The sequence below is a fragment of the Pseudophryne corroboree genome, chromosome 10, assembly GCF_028390025.1.
Source record: "Pseudophryne corroboree isolate aPseCor3 chromosome 10, aPseCor3.hap2, whole genome shotgun sequence".
Lineage (NCBI taxonomy): Eukaryota > Metazoa > Chordata > Amphibia > Anura > Myobatrachidae > Pseudophryne > Pseudophryne corroboree.
In genome coordinates this window covers 327,235,828-327,259,137 of record NC_086453.1, presented here as the reverse complement: position 1 = coordinate 327,259,137, position 23,310 = coordinate 327,235,828, and the positions used below count along the sequence as shown (strand labels likewise).

The 23,310-nt window shown below is 44.7% G+C and overlaps 1 protein-coding gene across 11 annotated transcripts in view; it reads right to left on the bottom strand.

Annotated features, from left to right (window-relative positions):
• Positions 1 to 23,310, bottom strand: part of CCDC27 (coiled-coil domain containing 27) — a 281,519-nt gene that overhangs the window by 97,809 nt on the left and 160,400 nt on the right. For all 11 annotated transcript variants that reach the window (XM_063943570.1, XM_063943568.1, XM_063943573.1 and 8 more), the window contains 3 exons: positions 4,411 to 4,626; positions 2,987 to 3,158; positions 2,035 to 2,165 (listed from right to left, as the gene is read on the bottom strand). In XM_063943570.1, coding sequence (XP_063799640.1) covers positions 2,035 to 2,165; positions 2,987 to 3,158; positions 4,411 to 4,626 — 519 coding nt within the window. The remainder of the gene's footprint in view (positions 1 to 2,034; positions 2,166 to 2,986; positions 3,159 to 4,410; positions 4,627 to 23,310) is intronic.

The window sequence follows — 23,310 nt, the reverse complement described above, 5'->3', positions numbered from 1 at the left end:
GAACAGCACAGAATGTGGATCACTACAGCACAGTACAGAGCAGCACAGAATGCAGATGACTACAGCACAGTACAGAACAGCACAGAATGCAAATCACTACAGCACAGTACAGAATGCAGATCACTACAGAACAGCACAGAATGCAGATCACTACAGCACAGTACAGAATGCAGATCACTACAGAACAGCACAGAATGCAGATCACTACAGCACAGTACAGAATGCAGATCACTACAGAACAGCACAGAATGCAGATCACTACAGCACAGTACAGAATGCAGATCACTACAAAACAGCACAGAATGCAGATCACTACAGCACAGTACAGAACAGCACAAAATGCGAATCACTACAGCACAGTACAGAATGCACAGAATGCGGATCACTACAGAACAGCACAGAATGCAGATCACTACAGCACAGTACAGAACAGTACAGAATGCAGATCACTACAGCACAGTACAGAACAGCACAGAATGCGTATCACTACAGCACAGTACAGAACAGTACAGAATGCAGATCACTACAGCACAGTACAGAACAGCACAGAATGCGTATCACTACAGCACAGTAGAGAACAGCACAGAATGTGGATCACTACAGTACACTACAGAACAGCACAGAATGCGGATCACTACAGCACAGTACAGAATAGCACAGAATGCGGATCACTACAGAACAGCAAAGAATGCAGATGACTACAGAACAGTACAGAACAGCACAGCACAGAATGCAAATCACTACAGCACAGTACAGAACAGTACAGAATGCAAATCACTACAGCACAGTACAGAACAGCACAGAATGTGGATCACTACAGCACAGTACAGAGCAGCACAGAATGCAGATGACTACAGCACAGTACAGAACAGCACAGAATGCAGATCACTACAGCACAGTACAGAATGCAGATCACTACAGAACAGCACAGAATGCAGATCACTACAGCACAGTACAGAATGCAGATCACTACAGAACAGCACAGAATGCAGATCACTACAGCACAGTACAGAATGCAGATCACTACAGAACAGCACAGAATGCAGATCACTACAGCACAGTACAGAATGCAGATCACTACAAAACAGCACAGAATGCAGATCACTACAGCACAGTACAGAACAGCACAAAATGCAGATCACTACAGCACAGTACAGAATGCACAGAATGCGGATCACTACAGTACACTACAGTACAGAACAGCACAGAATACGGATCACTACAGTATAGTATGTGGAGATTCATCAAATCTCAAAGAGGACTAGTGGAGCTGTTGCCTACAGCAAGCAATCAGATTTTAGCTCTTATTCTATAGCAGGGCTGGCCAAACCGGTCCTCGAGATCTACCAACAGTTCATGTTTTCCAGGCTTCCTGGAGATCTGTAGAATTGTCAGTTAGGAATGAATGCAGCACATCTTAATTAGTAATTACTACACCTGTGCACCAGCTAGGAGGTCTGGAAAATGTGAACTGTTGGTAGATCTCGAGGACTGGTTTGGCCAGCTCTGTTCTATAGGATGTCATAGATTAATGATAGCTAGAATCGGATTGGTTGCTATATTCACTTGTCCTTTTCAGATGGTTTGATAAATATCTCCCTACGAGCCAATTCAGAGGTGGAGGCAGTGACGATATTTTCACAGGTGGCCGATGTCTTATGTACAGCGCATACATCTGAGCTACGCTGCACATGTTCCACCTATCGTGGTCTTGTGGATTATGATGCAGAGTGATTGACAGACCTTGACTATTTTTTGGAAGTAACGGGGGAAGCGAGGCTGGTGGCTACTTAAGTGCAGGCGTGTTGCAACTGTTCCGGGGACGTTCTGCCGTCAGCGACTGCGTCCTCATATGCTCTGGTTCTGGCCCAGCATCTTAGTTGCCGTTGGACATTCTCAGTAACCATAGGGCGCTGCGACATTGGCATATCCTCTCAGTACTGCTGCGTATAAAGACACAGCGGCGATGGGATTTGCTTCCGCCTGTGAATCAGGCCCTATGTAAGGGAGAGCGTAATTATCAGCTGCCTGTACCTTGTTAGACATGGCTTGTATTTGTAGTGCTCTTTCCATCAGTTCTCTTTGTAAAACCTGTTTTTCACATTCACTTTTCTTGAGCTTGTACTCACTGGATGAAACTAATTTTTGCAGAGATGAAATAACACCTGAAAAAGATATTATACACTGTTACTATGCAGTGCTGTGTATGCTGTACTGTAATAGCACATTTTAGAGAGATTGTCTCATTATATTTGACTTTCACAGCCTTAACCTTAAAGCACCACTAAAAATAATGTGTATTTTATATCCTCATTTCCAACCCAACCCAAGCCACCAGTTTCCACTGCTTTGTGCTTTTCAGGACCCTGCTCCTTCACGTTATATGTAACTCACAGTCTGTGACTTCCTGCTGCCTCCATTCCACTACTCCCATCATGTCACTGCCCCTGTCACATGCAGCCCTTCCCTCAATAACACAGCACTCCTCTACTGATATACTCTGTGCTGCTGGCGACCCTGCTCCTCTCACTATATAATTCTCAGTTTGTGGCTCCTGCTGCATCTATTCCCCTCCTCACATCATGTCACTGCTCCTGTCACATGCAGCCCTGTCCTCACTGACACATCACTCATCTCCTGATATACTCTGTGCTGCTGGGGACCCTGCTCCTCCCACTATATACAGTAACACTCAGTATGTGGCTCCTGCTGCCTCCAGTCCACTACTCCTACAGCCCTGCCCTCACTAACACAACACTCATCTCCTGATATGCTCTGTGCTGCTGGTGACCTTCCACCTTATAACTCCCAGTCTGTGGCTTCCTGCTGCCTCCATTCCCCTCCTCATATTATGACATTCCCCCTGCCACATGCAGCCCTGTCCTCATCTTGTGGCTGTAACGTCAGACCATTCTAGATCCACCAAATACTAAACCTTTTGGATTTTTGGTGGCCTTAGTATAGTAAAAGAAACAACAGCAGTCACCTTTTGACATCTCATAATCCTTCTTTATCATCTCTATGTTGTCTTGCAGTCTATGTATGAGTTTACTTCTGTCATTAAACTCTCCCACAGATCTATCAGCTGGTCCCTGATTTTCATGTCCTGCTGAGAAGGTCCCAGACTGGTCTTCTACAGCGACATCATCATTCAGGCTCTGCTTGTGAAGTGAACACACACATGAGTTACTGCAGAATAACAGAATATATCATCTACATCTCATCCGTCACATCAATTTTGTTTGTCCAACTCAAATAATGGGACCATCTTTAGATGCAAGTACCACCAGCAAGACATGTTTTCTAGATTTCTTTAATCACACACAAGTAAGTCAATAAATTCTGCTGGGTCAGTAATTATCTTAGACAGAGAGGGTATCCCCCCAGCACACTAAAAAATTACCTGTAACTATGGCCGGACTGGCCATCTGGCACTTCTGGCACATGCCAGAAGGGCTGATGGGCAGGAGGGCCGAATCGGTCACTCAGAGAGCCGGGAAGGCCGCACGCAGCGCAGACCCCGGCTCTCTGGTTCCATGGTCTCCATGGAAATGGGGGCGTGCTGCAAGTCCACGCCCCCGAACTCGCGGCACACCCCCCCCCCATCAACCGTTGTCATGTTAATGAGGGCGTGCAACGAGTCCATGGCCCCATGACTCGCGGCACGCCCCCTTTATGTCGTGCGGCGCATGCCCTGTGACGTGTGCGCTCACGTTCACAAATGCCATGGCTGAATCAAGGCCCCAGTCCGTCGCTGCCTGTAACCATACCTGAACCTATATGGTAATAGAATTTCAGAGAGTTGGTCACGTGTTTGCAAAGACATGTTTAGCTGCTGAACCGCACCAAGGCCTCTCCGATATCAGCAGTCCTAACTCTACATAATAGCAGTGCCCACATAGGGCCATGTGATTTGTCTACAGTAAGGCCTCATGATAAAGGCTAATACTAAAACACAGCTCTCTGTCTGGATGTGTTTTAGTATTAACCTTTATCATAAGGCTTTACTGTAGACAAATCACATGGCCCTATATGGGCACTGCTATTATGTAGTGTTAGGACTGTTGATATCGGAGAGGCCTTGGCGCGGCTCAGCAGCTAAACATGTCTTTGCAAACATGTGACCAACTCTCTGAAATTCTATTACCATATAGGTTCAGGTATGGTAATAGGTAATTTTAAGTGTGCTGGGGGATACCAGGTGGGAAAAAAGCACCCCCCCCCCTCTCTGTCTGCTGTTTGTCTGTGACCCCTCCCCCTTTCTAGCACCTGATATAATTATCTCTCAGGAATGATAGAGCAACTGCCACAGTTTGTCTGCACTAGTAATTATCTCACCTGCTTCCACAGACAGAAATCCTGAAGGAATGACCTGTTGGGAAAACTTAAGTAAATGTATCTGCTTAATACCTCTGTCTCCATTTGACTTTCTCCCTGTATATCGGACAGACTTCCCACTAAGGATGTAGTGGACACATTTCTTTGTGGACTTCTGGATAGATCCCTGGGACGTGATCTAGAAACCAACGGTTCTTCGGTCACATCAAGATCAGTGGGATACTCTTCAGCCTGTGGAAATTCATTCTGTATATCGGGACCTGCGCGGCCAGACTGCTTCAGAGTCTCCTATAACAGCGATAACCAAGATAAGAGCTAATGATTTCGCTTTACAGCCTGCTACATAATAACTTTTTTTTAATTAAAGTTGAAAACAATCTGACATTTACAAGTTCATATAGAAATGTACAAAATAGCAAGGTTGATGTAGTGGTAAGCATTGGTTCCTCACAGCCCTGGGGTTATGGGTAAGATTCCCACCAAGCTTCAGTCTGTGTGGAGTTTGTATGTTCTGTCAGTGTTTGTCTAGGTTTCCCCTGGGTACTCCAGTTACCTCTGTCAAAGTCAAAAATATTACATAGAGAGAACATACAAACTGCACACATTTAAGTCGCTATACTTGCAAATATGCGCAGCGAGCACAGCAATATATAGTAACACACGCATTTGCTCGGACATGGCACGGAGATGGATTCGGCGCTTGTTTCATACAGTACATGGTTATAATAATGTCGGGCACCAGACATCATGGAGATTTAGAATTGGCTGATGAATTGATGTCATGAATGTGTATTATTTGAACAGAACCAGATGCGCCCGTCATGTTTGGTATTGAAGCAAGCAGATTGATGTGTGGGTTAGTTTGATGCCTGTTGTGAAGTTGTGGGACATTGCAGCGGATAGATATGATTATATGTATAAAAGCTAAGATCACTTTGTTAGAAAGTTTTCAGGGCTGAACCTGATCAGCATATACAAAGAGAATAGTGACTCAATCATAAAGGAGAGAGAGAGACCCCTCCCCCAGGAACAGACACACAGGAGGATAGTTCCTGTCTGGGGGGGTCGGGGTCAGTTGTGGGGGCCTCTGAGGACAGATATACTGTAACTCACTCACACAGCTACCTTACACACAGCAAGCATGGCTGGATCATCACCAGGCTCCTTACAAAAGGCTAAGTATCATAATCTCAATATCTCATGGCTGATTGGCATAGAATAGTTTTAAATATGTGTTTGTGTTGATACTCTGTGAAGTCTGTGATGAATTGGAACAGTAGACAATCTGTAGCATAGTATTTGTGGTATTTGTTTGCCTATGGTGATTTAAAATAGATTGTGCTGGTTTGTTATAATATATCTTGTTAATCATGAATAAGACCATGCAGTACTTTTGAATATGTGCTTGTAGCAGTGGCAGGCTGATACTTGTGGGTACCTGGTGGTCTGGTCTTGTGATAGCTCATATGCTCTGGTTATTGAGATACTGAAGTTGTTTGGAATGTGAAATTGAATAAGATGGTTCTAGGAAGTTGGATTGAAATTGTGAAAGGTGATTTAGATGGTTTGGAATTGTAGAATCAGAACATATGCATTGTTCTGAGGCTTGGACATTTTGGAATAAAATGGAGTCTTGTGTCTTCTGCTATGTGATTGTGGTGTAGCAGAGAGTGCCATGTGTTTGGACCTGCAAATCTAAAATGGCTGCTGCCGGGTATTTTCCCCTCCCCCTTTCAACCATGTGGTGCAGTCTTTGGAATCATGGGGGCTTTCTCAAAATGGAGTCTAGCTTCCATCCCATGCGGTATTCAGCATTGACTAACTGCACAGCGATTGTTCCTCACATGCGTAAGCTTCGCTGCAATCATATTGTCTTTCTTGTTGTTATGGGCCATATCTCTCTCTCTCTCTCTCTTCTCCTCTTTCTCTCGTATTCTCTAAAAACGTAATTGTATTGTATTGTATTTCCCGTGTAGTTATCTGGTTAGTTAGTCTATGTTATATTGTAGTGTATGACTTGTATTGTATTAATTCTTTTGCAAGTATAACATTCATAATATATATATTAGGCGTTGGACCCTAAGCACGGTATCTGTGTATTTCTTATAGTGTTAAGTATTCTCAGAGCGTCGGTGACGCTCAAACAGCTTTTAAGTTAATAAGGTTACACTGTGTTGCATCTACACCCTATCTCTACACTAAGGTTTTACAGCATATTACATTGTTTATGGTTTAGATATAAAGGTTTAACATTGTGAGCGTCTGCGCCGCTCGTGATCTCCTCGTGGTCTCGAGCGTCCGCTACGCTGATAGCGTAGCATAACGGTAGTCGCTCACCTATAAGTGTGCCCGTTACCAACAGCGTATTCTCGTGAGCGTCTGTATCGCTCGAGCAGCCCGCTCCCGATACAGCGTCCGTTACGCTATAGTGAACCATTACGTTAGTCGGCAGCCAATAGCGTGCCTGTCTGTGATCTCCTGGCCGTGAGCGAACGTGACGCTTGAGCGTCTCGACCACGGCTAAGCGATTGTTACGCAACGAGCGTACCCTTACGGTACTCCATACGTAAATAGCGTACAGTGTTCTTAGACCTCATAAAGGGTTTTATATAAGATAAATATTTAGCTTTATCAATTGGCTGCTCGTCCAGTCCTTCACATATCTCTGCTAGGTAATTTCAGCAGACATTATCCATCAGCAAAGGGCGGGAGATCATATTCTTCGCAGTGCTGACGGGATAAGCGTCTGCTTCGCTTAGTAAAGGGTGCTGAAGGAATCCGGGAACCGGAGGTAAGAACAACACGCTAGTATCTTTTAAAACTGTTTTATTTCTGTTTTGCGTACACACGCATATAGCTGCATTTCTTTTTCATATATTTTCATGTCACTCTCCTGTTTGCCATTTCACAATTGATAACGTGCTGAGAAAGATTTGTGCTATTGGTAGTAAAAGAGTAAAAACGATACATTAAGGGGTAATTTGTAAAACACACGCACAGCTTCGCCTGAGATACAAGGAAAGACCTGTGTGGTGCTTGGTAGATGATTACAGTTAAAGATCATCTACATTGATAAACGTGCTAATTGTATTTTTGTATGGCCAGCGTACACGTGTCTCTAACAAAAGGCTGAGACTCGCGAACGCAACACAAAGGCCGACGCACGCAGCGTATATTACGCAAAGGAGCGCCTGGGTACGCCCACCGAAACTCAAATCGCACAATAGCATTGTTTTAGTGGGGGCGGTATAGCATAGCCACGTGATAATAGCACAAATTGATTTCAGTTTTTCCAAAACTTAGTTTAAATACCTTACTTTACTGTAATGCCTCTGGGGACAGCTATCAGACTACGGGAAATGATTTTTCTGATCAGAAAACTATAAGAATGATAGTGGGTTGAAAACGGTATGAGTGTATTGAATCCCGCTTTGTGAACTGAGTGATCTGGGTGATCTTTGGTGGAACGTGATGAGCACGGTCTGAGTGAAAACGTGCAACAGAGTGTGATAAAGTTTTCGTTGTATTACGCTCTGGCTGTTTTGGAGCACAGTAGGGAGACTCCAATGATCCTACCATTTATGGGCAACAAGTGTCTATAAGTGGTACGATTGGACCGCACGGTTGTATGTGTGACCAATAACGCAACGTGATATGAGGTAGTATATCCATACGTAAATCTTGCCCTCATACGTGTTGTAGGGAGCACATGCAAGCGTGATTTGTGTAAAGAAAAAGGAAGGGAATTTTCTCAGGAAAATCTCTAGAGATAGGGCCTGTAACGGTTACACGTGTCTGCTAAAAGGGGCGGATTCGTTGTACTCGGAGCAGAAGAAGTTCAGTGGAAGAGTTTTAAGGATTTCCAACGTAGACTGTGTTTGGTGCATTTTAGGAAGTTTTTCTGTGTAAGGTCCACAATGGAAGCCAAGTGCACAACACAGGGGCGTTCAGCAGTCAGGGTTCAGACTGCAGAGGCTTGCAGACCCCGAGGGTCTGCTCGGTTAGTAATGTGGGGGAGATATGGTCCCCACACTGAGACCTTTTGTGATGAATGGACACGAATGACTGCGGGGGATAAGGCACCATTTCCCGGGATAGGTAGTTTTGACTTAGAGGTATTGCATAATTTAAGGCGAAGGATCGGTCTCATAAAATCCTGGAAACAACGAGTTAAACATAATGATTGTTTACAGTTATGGCAACAGGAAAGTGAAATGCAAAGAAATGTAACTTACATACCTAACTTTCATCTTGAGAGGAGAGACATGGCAATGGAGAGGATTATGGTTGCGGAGAAAGGCACAATGTTGTACGATAAAAAGGCACTTAGTAACTGTATTAAAAATGAAAGTGTAAAATATAATAAGGTTTATAAAAATAAAAGTGTTAAATGTACAACTATTAACCCATGCAAGTCGCACCCCATGTTAAACTTTCCTCAGGAACACCAACAAGAAAGTGAGCCCAGCACAATGTCGGAGCCTTTTCCAGCAGCCATCACACAAGACATCCAGGTGGACGCGACCAAATCGGTAAAGACTGTAATCAAACCCCCTAACGGAGGGTCAGGTGAGGTCGTGTCCACAGGTACGTATGGTATTATACATCACACACAAACAAATGTACCTCATATCGTGAAATCAATTCAAAATGACGTTACTGGACTTAATCCTGTCAGGGTAATTGCAGTACCAAATGGGAAAACTGACTCTACAGGAGTCACTCCTGTCAGGAACATCGCCATGTACTGCCCCTTTTCCCGAACAGAATTAAGAACAATTCTGTCTGAATTTCCTGATCCCAGGAAAGACTTAGTTGCTTGTCAAAAATACATTAGAGTGCTAGGAAACACTGCAGAGCCAAATAACAAAGATTGGAGGACAGTTTTGAGGGCATGTTTACCCCCCGATGTTGATTCATTGAAATTTATCGCTGATTGTAAGCTAGATGAGGAAGTACCACTAACAGACAAGTATAACCAAGATAATGTAAAAAGAATCAATCTACAGTTAGGAGTATATTTTCCTGCAGTAGTAAAGTGGAATAAAATCTTTACAATAAAACAAAAAGAAGGTGAATCCGCATCAGAGTATTTTCACCGGGCTCTGCAAGATATGGCTAGGTACACTGGTATAGATGACATTGAAACTAACGTACACCACAGAGAGGTAGCTGTGTCTGTATTAATGGACAGCTTAAAAGACACACTAAAAATCAGGGTACAAACCTCCATACCTCACTGGAGAGGCATCTCGGTGGCTGCATTAAGAGAGTCCGCTATCGAGCATGACCGCAATATCCAAAGAACCAGGGAAGCGTAGGGAGAACGGTTGATGGCAATGAGCATCCAAGCACTAGAGGAGGCATCAAGTCGACCAAAACCCCAGGCCCCTAGCACATGGAGAAAGCCAAGGATTTGTTATCATTGTAGAAGAGAAGGGCATTATGCCAGCAACTGTAATAACCCACATAAAGTCAGACCCCCTAGACAAAGAAATGAGCAAAATTATAACACACACAATTATAAACAGGGATCATATAGGAAGAATTTTGAGCCACACCCATAATGTGCAATCAGGAAAGGTGATCATTAGGACTGATGGTAAGCCTGAGGTTATAGTTAATAAATTGGGAGGTCATTCCCTGAAGACACAGGAATGACCGGGTGAAACGTTGTAAATGTATCTGTGAAATGTTTCTTTTTCTCTCTCCCCATCTCTGACGATTATTGGTAGGATTCAAACATTGCATATATACTTGGTCTTGGCAGAAGTCGACCAAACCCCAGCATGACCTATCCGCATCAATGTATTCTGGCCAGATACAGACAGTGGAATATGGAAGTGCTGGGGGGAGGGACTGCGCAAGGAAACCATTGGACATGTAGATATGACAGCCTGATGATCTGACAATGTTTTAGAAAACGTTTATGTTTGAAAAAAAATGTTTTTTCCCCTGTTGTTGTTCATTGTTTATTTATGTAATATATATATGCATATGAATTGTTCTCTCTCTTTTGTTTTTTTTATTTTCCTCTCTTCTCACTCATGTTTTCATGGTTTAAAGATGGTATGTCATACATCAGCTAGACAAATGGTAATGCAAGATTTTTGCTCCTTACAGAAAGATCGCTGGTTTGGAAGAAATATTGCATCACCGGAATGTTCGTTTGGAAGACTGAGAGACAGCACCTTTGAGATGACAGCAGAAAAAGAAGAACAACAAGACTAGAGAACTTAATTATCGTAACAAGTTTCTCTCCCCCTCAAACTGTTTTTCTGTACCCCATTACAAATTTCTTCTTTTCTCCTCCTGTAAGATGGACTTGCCACAAGAGACTGTGATATGGATTTTCCTGTTGACCCTGATGTTGACCAGAGCAGTCTGTTTCGGTGAGAGTACCAGTGAGGTCGAGAAAGAAGTTTTGACACCAGAAAGGTTCCAATGACTAAGACGGAGGTGTAAATTTCCAATAGCAACATAAGCACCGAACAAAGGCGAGTACCGGAAACAATCTAACAGCCATGTTATTTGTAAACATTTTTTTTTGGATTGTTAGCTGAAGAAAACTGTATCTGTAGGCTCTGTGACAACGTAGTTGAGGATGGATGCATCAAGAAATGCCAATCCAGTTTTAATATCCACATGGACCGGCATCCCTTGAGTGACTATCACTCCTTAGTGGGTAGTGTGCTAAATCAGACAGATTGTTGGGTATGCTCTCAAGTACCTCAAGGTCATAGCAAATCAGGACTAGTACCATTTCCTTTAACGATAGGGGAGGTACTTGAGCTAAAGGGTGGGAGACCGGTGGACAGGAGGTTTAATATCTCCAGTCCTCCTAGTTTGAAGCTCCACCAATATCATGTGGATAGATCCCTCATATGTTTTAACATTTCCAATCCCCGAAAGCCGGGAAATTGGGAAGTGTCATGGAGTAACCAAACCATGACCTTTTCATATAGAGCAGATAGAATGCCGACAGATACAGAACTTATACGCCACATAGCCAGTAGAGAAAAATCTTTCCGATATAGGTATACCCTAGGAGGTAGGATTACGAGAGTTGGAGAGGTATCACCAGGATACTGCGCACATATCGTACAAGCTGATACGTGTACTAAACAAATGGGAGAATTAGGGGTAGGAGATTTCACATGGAAGATGTGTAATATGGTTATGTCCTACTCCGTCCCATATGTTCTCCCCGATGATGCATATTTCATATGCGGGAGGAAGGCGTATAAGTGGCTTGCCCCAAACTCTGAAGGATTGTGTTATATTGGAAAAGTATTGCCTGAAGTAATGACTGTATCACATGCCAAAATGAAAGATATACACCGTGTTGCCCAAGCTCCTTATACTCACACCCATTACAAGCACGTAGTTAAACGGCACCTGATAGAAAGAACAGAGCATCCGGCCTCTGACATGATCCATGAATCCACCGGGATTCAGTTTCTAATCGCGTTAGACATCACTCGCACCGCCAGAGGAGTGTTGAATTATAAATACATATCTGCGCTCGCAAATTTGTTAGACAATATCACAGAAATGTATGATGACACGTTTAGGTATACTGGAAGAGAACTTCAAGCTTATAAAACAGAACTGGTTCAGCATAGAATGATTCTCAATTATCTCGCGGCAGTGACAGGTGGATATTGTGTCACACTGGCAACGCAGTACGGCGTGAAATGTTGCACATATATTACAAATAGTACCGAGGACCCGGTCGAGGTCATAGACCAAAAGATGGACGATATTCTCCAACTGAAGTGGGAATTTCGCAGGAGACACAATCTCACTCTTGCTGCTGTAGGTAATGAGCTGACTGGTTGGGTGTCATGGTTGAACCCGCGAAATTGGTTCTCTGGCTTAGGAGAATGGGCTCAAGGAGTCATAATGGATGTTGGGAAGTTTCTCCTATGTATCTTAGGTGTTATCATAACGATTGGCTTGATATTTAGATGCGGTCAGGCTTTAACGAAGTGTAAACGAAGTACCAGGATGATGAGTTTAAGGAGTGAGGAAATTGTAATTCCAATGGATTTGATTTATGACCCAAATGTAGAAACAATGATGTGATGAAAATGCGATTTCTACGGTCCGTTTCTTTCACCTGTTTTTCCGTTTTCCCCAAGGTAAAAAGACCCACTTGGACGAGGAATTTGATGATCCTGTATACAGACAACTGATGGATTAAAGAAGAAGTTTTGACAACCTTATACACAGATATTTGATGAACTTTGCCATAGATCCCCAGTTTCCCTAGAAATTTTAAAATTACGCTAGCCCAACACTTTTGTAAATCTATGGACATTGACAAAGCTTTTTGCCCACACGCCTTTTGGCAAAAGCACAAAGAAGACTGCATTCAACAGACACCGAACAAGACTTCAACCGACAAATGTTCATTTACCTGACATAGAATACCACTGCATTTACCGTAATTATGTCTTTTCGTCATCTCTACAACCTTCAGGTAATTACACACATAGTCGATAGGGAATACAGGCACAGATATCAGCAATCACATATTCCCCCATTCATGTATCATCAACTAAAATGTGCTCCCCATTTGTTACAACCACAGCCGAAAAGAGCTCGGTAAAGTTTGACAGCCCATCCACAGACCCTTAATACGGGATAAGAAGGAATTCAAATGTATACTTCGCAATACCTCGAAGCTTGATGTACAACACGTACGGCACGATGATACATGACCCCCCAAACATGGATTCATACACACATGCTTCTGCTATCTCACTAGGTCATACCCTCTTCACACCTTCTCTTCTCTCCTCCCTTACCCAATCATAGAAATGTATTTACATATGACATATATTTTTCTCTTTTTGAAATGTTTTAGGAAGTGGCAGTTATTGGTGACTGCCAAAGGGTGGACTGTCAAAGTCAAAAATATTACATAGAGAGAACATACAAACTGCACACATTTAAGTCGCTATACTTGCAAATATGCGCAGCGAGCACAGCAATATATAGTAACACACGCATTTGCTCGGACATGGCACGGAGATGGATTCGGCGCTTGTTTCATACAGTACATGGTTATAATAATGTCGGGCACCAGACATCATGGAGATTTAGAATTGGCTGATGAATTGATGTCATGAATGTGTATTATTTGAACAGAACCAGATGCGCCCGTCATGTTTGGTATTGAAGCAAGCAGATTGATGTGTGGGTTAGTTTGATGCCTGTTGTGAAGTTGTGGGACATTGCAGCGGATAGATATGATTATATGTATAAAAGCTAAGATCACTTTGTTAGAAAGTTTTCAGGGCTGAACCTGATCAGCATATACAAAGAGAATAGTGACTCAATCATAAAGGAGAGAGAGAGACCCCTCCCCCAGGAACAGACACACAGGAGGATAGTTCCTGTCTGGGGGGGTCGGGGTCAGTTGTGGGGGCCTCTGAGGACAGATATACTGTAACTCACTCACACAGCTACCTTACACACAGCAAGCATGGCTGGATCATCACCAGGCTCCTTACAAAAGGCTAAGTATCATAATCTCAATATCTCATGGCTGATTGGCATAGAATAGTTTTAAATATGTGTTTGTGTTGATACTCTGTGAAGTCTGTGATGAATTGGAACAGTAGACAATCTGTAGCATAGTATTTGTGGTATTTGTTTGCCTATGGTGATTTAAAATAGATTGTGCTGGTTTGTTATAATATATCTTGTTAATCATGAATAAGACCATGCAGTACTTTTGAATATGTGCTTGTAGCAGTGGCAGGCTGATACTTGTGGGTACCTGGTGGTCTGGTCTTGTGATAGCTCATATGCTCTGGTTATTGAGATACTGAAGTTGTTTGGAATGTGAAATTGAATAAGATGGTTCTAGGAAGTTGGATTGAAATTGTGAAAGGTGATTTAGATGGTTTGGAATTGTAGAATCAGAACATATGCATTGTTCTGAGGCTTGGACATTTTGGAATAAAATGGAGTCTTGTGTCTTCTGCTATGTGATTGTGGTGTAGCAGAGAGTGCCATGTGTTTGGACCTGCAAATCTAAAATGGCTGCTGCCGGGTATTTTCCCCTCCCCCTTTCAACCATGTGGTGCAGTCTTTGGAATCATGGGGGCTTTCTCAAAATGGAGTCTAGCTTCCATCCCATGCGGTATTCAGCATTGACTAACTGCACAGCGATTGTTCCTCACATGTGTAAGCTTCGCTGCAATCATATTGTCTTTCTTGTTGTTATGGGCCATATCTCTCTCTCTCTTCTCCTCTTTCTCTCGTATTCTCTAAAAACGTAATTGTATTGTATTGTATTTCCCGTGTAGTTATCTGGTTAGTTAGTCTATGTTATATTGTAGTGTATGACTTGTATTGTATTAATTCTTTTGCAAGTATAACATTCATAATATATATATTAGGCGTTGGACCCTAAGCACGGTATCTGTGTATTTCTTATAGTGTTAAGTATTCTCAGAGCGTCGGTGACGCTCAAACAGCTTTTAAGTTAATAAGGTTACACTGTGTTGCATCTACACCCTATCTCTACACTAAGGTTTTACAGCATATTACATTGTTTATGGTTTAGATATAAAGGTTTAACATTGTGAGCGTCTGCGCCGCTCGTGATCTCCTCGTGGTCTCGAGCGTCCGCTACGCTGATAGCGTAGCATAACGGTAGTCGCTCACCTATAAGTGTGCCCGTTACCAACAGCGTATTCTCGTGAGCGTCTGTATCGCTCGAGCAGCCCGCTCCCGATACAGCGTCCGTTACGCTATAGTGAACCATTACGTTAGTCGGCAGCCAATAGCGTGCCTGTCTGTGATCTCTTGGCCGTGAGCGAACGTGACGCTTGAGCGTCTCGACCACGGCTAAGCGATTGTTACGCAACGAGCGTACCCTTACGGTACTCCATACGTAAATAGCGTACAGTGTTCTTAGACCTCATAAAGGGTTTTATATAAGATAAATATTTAGCTTTATCACCTCCAATAGTCCAAACACATACTGGTAGGTTAATTGGCTTCTGACAACAACAAAAAAATTACTGTAGTGTATATCTGTGTGTACCTGTGGTAGAGAATATACAGTAGGTTGTAAACTCCGTGGGACAGGGACTGATGTAAATGACGGAAATATTCTCTGTAAAGTGCTGCATAATATGTGTGTGCTGTATATAAAATAACTGTTAATAAATAAGAATAAGCACATTTCCTATACTATTGATGTTTGTATATATATCATGAATCTTCTGTTTATATAGCACATATTTAGATTGGTTACCTGTCTGCAAGAAGTGTCAGGCAACATTCCCTTGGTATATTATACTAATAGTCTCATGTCTTTTATTTGTGCATATTTATGGGTTTCCACCACTAAGTTGTACATGTGGGGCCCTTATAATATCATGCTGTGAGGCCCACAACTGTCTTATTGCATCCCTGCCCTCAGAGACGTTCCTTTTTCTGGGCTCACAGAATACCTACAATTCATAGATAATAGGGGTCATTCCGAGTTGATCACACGCTGCAGATTTCCACTGCATTGTGATCAGGTTACCCCGCGTCGTACGGGTACAAACAGCATCGTTGCTGTGCAAAGAATCCATTTGCGCAACTTATCGCAAGGTGATTGACAGGAAGAAGGCGTTTATGGGTGTCAACTGACAGTTTTCTGGGAGTGGTAGGGAAAACGCAGGCGTGCCCAAGCGTTTGCAGGGCTGGTGTCTGATGTCAATTCCGGGACCGGACAGGCTGAAGTGATTGCAAGGACTGAGTAAGTCCAGAGCTACTCAGAAACTGCAAAAAACTTTTTTTTCGTCCCACTCAGCTGCACATGCGTTCGCACACTTGCAAAGCGAAAATACACTGCCCTATAGGCGGCGACTATCTGATCGCTGCTCTGCAAAAAATAGCTAGCGAGCAATCAACTCGGAATGAGGGCCAATATTACAATTTCAACCCGTGAAACATAATAAAAGTTTTACAATACTGAATAAAATGTCAGCCTATTGTGATGTACTGTGACGCTAAAGATTACAAACTATACAGTAGGATCAACTGCAGAATAATGCTAATCCTCACCTAAATCCTGGAAAACATGTTAAGCAACGATTTACCCAAATGACCACAAAGAAATAAACAAGGGACGGAGATGCAGTGCCACATAAAAGCAATTCACTAATACTCACATTTACAATGCCGCAATAACCCGGGGTGCTGCTCAGTGTAAAAGGGTCCCTGAAAAATAACCCGGATCCAGTGACTCGGAAAACCAACTAGGGTAGCAAACAGGGTTGGGCCAGGGCAGATCCCAGGTAATGGGGCAGAGTAAACAGGTGACATGTTACAAGTCTATGGAGAGCCGGCTATCCGGCGCTTGGAGATGATTGGGAATGATCATCCCCAAGCACTGGCAGAGGGAAACCCTAATAACACGGGTCCAGCCTACAGTGTAATGGGGAAGGGGTGGGGGGTGGGTGGGGCGATATAACATGTGCAGAGAGAGTTAGATTTGGGTGTAAAATCTAAATTGCAGTGTAAAAATAAAGCAGCCAGTATTTACCCTGCACAGAAACAAAATAACCCACCCAAATCTAACTCTCTCTGCACATGTTATATCTGCCCCACCTGCAGTGCACATTTGCCCTTATGCCGAATTGATCGCTCGCTAGCTACTTTTAGTAGCCGTGTAAACGCATAGTCGTCGCCCACGGGGGAGTGTATTTTCGCTTTGCAAGTGTGTGAACGCCTTTGCAGCCGAGCTCTACAAAAACATTTTGTGCAGTTTCACAGTAGCTCTGGACTTACTCAGCCCTTGTGATCACTTCAATCTTTTTGGTGCCGGAATTGACGTCAGACACCCGCCCTGCAAACGCCCGGACACGCCTGCATTTTCCCAAACACTCCCAGAAAACGGTCAGTTGACACTCATAAACGCCCTCTTTATGTCAATCTCCTTGCGTTCGGCTGTGCGAATGGAATCTTTGCTAAATCCATCGCTGAGCACCGATCCTCTTTGTACCCGTACGATGCGCCTGCGCACTGCGGTGCATATCCATGCGCAGTTTTGCCGTTTTTTTACCTGATTGCTGCGCTGCGAAAATCGTCAGCAAGCTATCAACTCAGAATGACCCCCATGGTTTTGCCCATTAGCTAACAAATTTGCTGCTGCGATCAGGTCTGAATTACACCCTGTGACCCAGCTGGGTTTTTTGTGTAAAAGAGCTATAAGTGACCAGTGAACACAGTGACACAGCTGAACCCTAATCACATTCACTGGATAAATATTTATAAAAATCTCAGCGAAACACTTTATCATGTCAAATAATAAGATTTTACTTACCGGTAAATCTATTTCTCGTAGTCCGTAGTGGATGCTGGGGACTCCGTAAGGACCATGGGGAATAGACGGGCTCCGCAGGAGACGGCACTTTAAGAAAGAATTTAGATTCTGGTGTGCTCTGGCTCCTCCCTCTATGTCCCTCCTCCAGACCTCAGTTAGAGAAACTGTGCCCGGAAGAGCTGACAGTACAAGGAAAGGATTTTGGAATCCAGGGCAAGACTCATACCAGTCACACCAATCACACCGTATAACTTGTGATAAACTTACCCAGTTAACAGTATGAACAACAACGGAGCATCAGATCAACCCTGATGCAACCATAACTTAACCCTTATTGAAGCAATAACTATATACAAGTCTTGCAGAAGAAGTCCGCACTTGGGACGGGCGCCCAGCATCCACTACGGACTACGAGAAATAGATTTACCGGTAAGTAAAATCTTATTTTCTCTAACGTCCTAGTGGATGCTGGGGACTCCGTAAGGACCATGGGGATTATACCAAAGCTCCCAAATGGGCGGGAGAGTGTGGATGACTCTGCAGCACCGAATGAGCAAACACAAGGTCCTCCTCAGCCAGGGTATCAAACTTGTAAAACTTTGCAAGTGTGTTTGAACCTGACCAAGTAGCTGCTCGGCAAAGCTGTAATGCCGAGACCCCTCGGGCAGCCGCCCAAGAAGAGCCAACCTTCCTTGTGGAGTGGGCTTTTACTGATTTTGGAAACGGCAAACCAGCCGCAGAATGAGCCTGCTGAATCGTGTTACAGATCCAGCGAGCAATAGTTTGCTTTGAAGCAGGAGCACCCAGCTTGTTGGATGCATACAGGATAAACAGCGACTCAGTTTTCCTGACTCTAGCCGTTCTGGCTACATAAACCTTCAAAGCCCTGACCACATCCAGCAACTCGGAATCCTCCAAGTCACGATTAGCCACAGGCACACAATAGGTTGGTTCATATGAAAAGATGACACCACTTTTAGCAGAAATTGTGGACGGATCCGCAATTATGCCCTGTCCATATGGAAAACCAGATAGGGGCTTTTATGTGACAAAGCCGCTAATTCTGACACACGCCTAGCTGAAGCCAAGGCTAATAGCATGACCACCTTCCACGTGAGAAATTTTAACTCTGCGGTTTTGAGTGGCTCAAACCAGTGTGACTTCAGGAAACTCAACATTACGTTAAGATCCCAAGGTGCCACTGGAGGCACAAAAGGGGGCTGAATATGCAGCACTCCCTTTACAACGTCTGAACTTCAGGAAGAGAAGCCAGTTTTTTGTTTTTTTTTGTTTTTTTAAAGAAAATGGATAGGGCCGAAATCTGGACCTTAATGGAACCCAATTTCAGGCCCAAAGTCACTCCCGACTGAAGGAATTGTAGGAAAACGGCCCAGCTGGAATTCCTCCGTAGGGGCATTCCTGGCCTCACACCAAGCAACATATTTTCGCCATATACGGTGATAATGTTGAGCCGTCACATCCTTCCTAGCCTCTATCAGCGTAGGAATGACCTCATCCGGAATGCCTTTTTCTGCTAGGATCCGGCGTTCAACCGCCATGCCGTCAAACGCAGCCGCGGTAAGTCTAGGAACAGACAGGGCCCCTGTTGCACAAGTCCTGTCTTAGAGGCAGAGGCCACGGGTCCTCTGTGAGCATTTCTTGCAGATCTGGATACCAAGTCCTTCTTGGCCAATCCGGAACAAAGAGTATTGTTCTCACTCCTCTTTTCCTTGTGATTCTCAGCACCTTGGGTATGAGAGGAAGAGGAGGAAATACATAAACCGACGGGAACACCCACGATGTCACCAGTGCGTCCACAGCTATCGCCTGAGGGTCTCTTGACCTGGCGCAATATCTCTGCAGCTTTTTGTTGAGGCGGGATGCCATCATGTCCACCTGTGGCAGTTCCCACTGACTTGCAATCTGCATGAAGACTTCTTGATGAAGTCCCCACTCTCCCGGGTGGAGGTCGTGCCTACTGAGGAAGTCTGCTTCCCAGTTGTCCACTCCCGGAATGAACACTGCTGACAGTTCGCTTACGTGATTCTCCGCCCAGTGAAGAATTCTGGTGGCTTTTACCATCGCCACCCTGCTCCTTGTGCCGCCTTGGCGGTTTACATGAGCCACTGCGGTGATATTTTCTAACTGAATCAGAACCGGTTGGTCGCGAAGCAGGGTCTCCGCTTGACTTAGGGCGTTGTATATGGCCCTTAGTTCCAGGATATTGATGTGAAGGCAAGTCTCTTGACTTGACCACAGACCTTGGAAATTTCTTCCCTGTGTGACTGCCCCCCACCCTCGGAGGCTTGCATCCGTGGTCACCAGGACCCAGTCCTGAATGCCGAATCTGCGACCTTCGAGAAGGTGAGCACTCTGCAGCCACCACAGGAGAGACACCCTGGCCCTGGGGGATAAGGTGATTAATCTGAAGATGTGATCCGGATCACTTGTCCAGTAAGTCCCATTGGAAGGTCCTCGCATGGAACCTGCTGAAGGGAATGGCCCCGTACGATGCCACCCTCCTTCCCAGGACTCGAGTGCAGTGATGCACTGACACCTGTTTTGGTTTTAATAGATTCCTGACCAGTGTCACGAGCTCCTGAGCTCTCTCTATCGGGAGATAAACCCTTTTCTGGTCTGTGTCTAGGATCATGCCTAGGAGAAGCAGATGAGCTGTAGGAACCAACTACGACTTTGGAATATATAGAATCCAGCCGTGTTGCCGTTACACTTCCAGAGAAAGTGATACGATGTTCAGCAACTGCTCTCTTGATCTCGCTTTTATGAGGAGATCGTCCAAGTACGTGATAATAGTGACACCTTGCTTCCGCAGGAGCACCATCATTTCCGCCATTACCTTGGCGAATATTCTCAAGGCCGTGGAGAGACCAAACGGCAACGTCTGAAATTGGTAATGACAATCCCGTACCGCAATTCTGAGGTACGCCTGATGAGGTGGATAAATGGGGACATGAAGGTATGCATCCTTTATGTCCCGAGTCACCATAAAATCTCCCCCTTTCAGGCTTGCAATGACCGCTCTTAGCGATTCCATCTTGAACTTGAACCTTTTCAGGTATATGTTCAGGGACTTTAAATTCAATATGGGTCTGACCGAACCGTCTGGTTTCGGAACTACAACATGGTCGAATAATAACCCCCTCCTTGTTGAAGGAGGGGATCCTTGACCACCACCTGTTGAAGATACAATTTGTGAATTGCAGTTAACACTGTTTCCCTCTCGTGGGGGGAAGCCGGCAGGGCCATCGGTGAGAGGGCATCTTCTCAAAGTCCAGCTTGTATCCCTGAGACACAATATCTATTGCCCAGGGATCTAACAGGGAGTGAACCCACTTGTGGCTGAACTTACGAAGGCGTGCCCCCACCGGGCCTAGCTCCGCCTGTGGAGCCCCAGCGACATGCGGTGGATTTTTGTAGAGATGAGCGCCTGAAATTTTTCGGGTTTTGTGTTTTGGTTTTGGGTTCGGTTCCGCGGCCGTGTTTTGGGTTCGAACGCGTTTTGGCAAAACCTCACCGAATTTCTTTTGTCGGATTCGGGTGTGTTTTGGATTCGGGTGTTTTTTTCCAAAAACACTAAAAAACAGCTTAAATCATAGAATTTGGGGGTCATTTTGATCCCAAAGTATTATTAACCTCAAAAACCATAATTTACACTCATTTTCAGTCTATTCTGAATACCTCACACCTCACAATATTATTTTTAGTCCTAAAATTTGCACCGAGGTCGCTGTGTGAGTAAGATAAGCGACCCTAGTGGCCGACACAAACACCGGGCCCATCTAGGAGTGGCACTGCAGTGTCACGCAGGATGTCCCTTCCAAAAAACCCTCCCCAAACAGCACATGACGCAAAGAAAAAAAGAGGCGCAATGAGGTAGCTGTGTGAGTAAGATTAGCGACCCTAGTGGCCGACACAAACACCGGGCCCATCTAGGAGTGGCACTGCAGTGTCACGCAGGATGGCCCTTCCAAAAAACCCTCCCCAAACAGCACATGACGCAAAGAAAAAAAGAGGCGCAATGAGGTAGCTGTGTGAGTAAGATTAGCGACCCTAGTGGCCGACACAAACACCGGGCCCATCTAGGAGTGGCACTGCAGTGTCACGCAGGATGGCCCTTCCAAAAAACCCTCCCCAAACAGCACATGACGCAAAGAAAAAAAGAGGCGCAATGAGGTAGCTGACTGTGTGAGTAAGATTAGCGACCCTAGTGGCCGACACAAACACCGGGCCCATCTAGGAGTGGCACTGCAGTGTCACGCAGGATGTCCCTTCCAAAAAACCCTCCCCAAACAGCACATGACGCAAAGAAAAAAAGAGGCGCAATGAGGTAGCTGACTGTGTGAGTAAGATTAGCGACCCTAGTGGCCGACACAAACACCGGGCCCATCTAGGAGTGGCACTGCAGTGTCACGCAGGATGGCCCTTCCAAAAAACCCTCCCCAAACAGCACATGACGCAAAGAAAAAAAGAGGCGCAATGAGGTAGCTGTGTGAGTAAGATTAGCGACCCTAGTGGCCGACACAAACACCGGGCACATCTAGGAGTGGCACTGCAGTGTCACGCAGGATGTCCCTTCCAAAAAACCCTCCCCAAACAGCACATGACGCAAAGAAAAAAAGAGGCGCAATGAGGTAGCTGACTGTGTGAGTAAGATTAGCGACCCTAGTGGCCGACACAAACACCGGGCCCATCTAGGAGTGGCACTGCAGTGTCACGCAGGATGTCCCTTCCAAAAAACCCTCCCCAAACAGCACATGACGCAAAGAAAAAAAGAGGCGCAATGAGGTAGCTGACTGTGTGAGTAAGATTAGCGACCCTAGTGGCCGACACAAACACCGGGCCCATCTAGGAGTGGCACTGCAGTGTCACGCAGGATGTCCCTTCCAAAAAACCCTCCCCAAACAGCACATGACGCAAAGAAAAAAAGAGGCGCAATGAGGTAGCTGACTGTGTGAGTAAGATTAGCGACCCTAGTGGCCGACACAAACACCGGGCCCATCTAGGAGTGGCACTGCAGTGTCACGCAGGATGTCCCTTCCAAAAAACCCTCCCCAATCAGCACATGATGCAAAGAAAAAGAAAAGAAAAAAGAGGTGCAAGATGGAATTGTCCTTGGGCCCTCCCACCCACCCTTATGTTGTATAAACAAAACAGGACATGCACACTTTAACCAACCCATCATTTCAGTGACAGGGTCTGCCACACGACTGTGACTGATATGACGGGTTGGTTTGGACCCCCCCCAAAAAAGAAGCAATTAATCTCTCCTTGCACAAACTGGCTCTACAGAGGCAAGATGTCCACCTCATCTTCACCCTCCGATATATCACCGTGTACATCCCCCTCCTCACAGATTATCAATTCGTCCCCACTGGAATCCACCATCTCAGCTCCCTGTGTACTTTGTGGAGGCAATTGCTGCTGGTCAATGTCTCCGCGGAGGAATTGATTATAATTCATTTTAATGAACATCATCTTCTCCACATTTTCTGGATGTAACCTCGTACGCCGATTGCTGACAATTCTCCATATTCTCCATATTTTAATAGGCACAACTAAAAGGCACCTCAGGTAAACAATGGAGATGGATGGATTGGATACTAGTATACAAT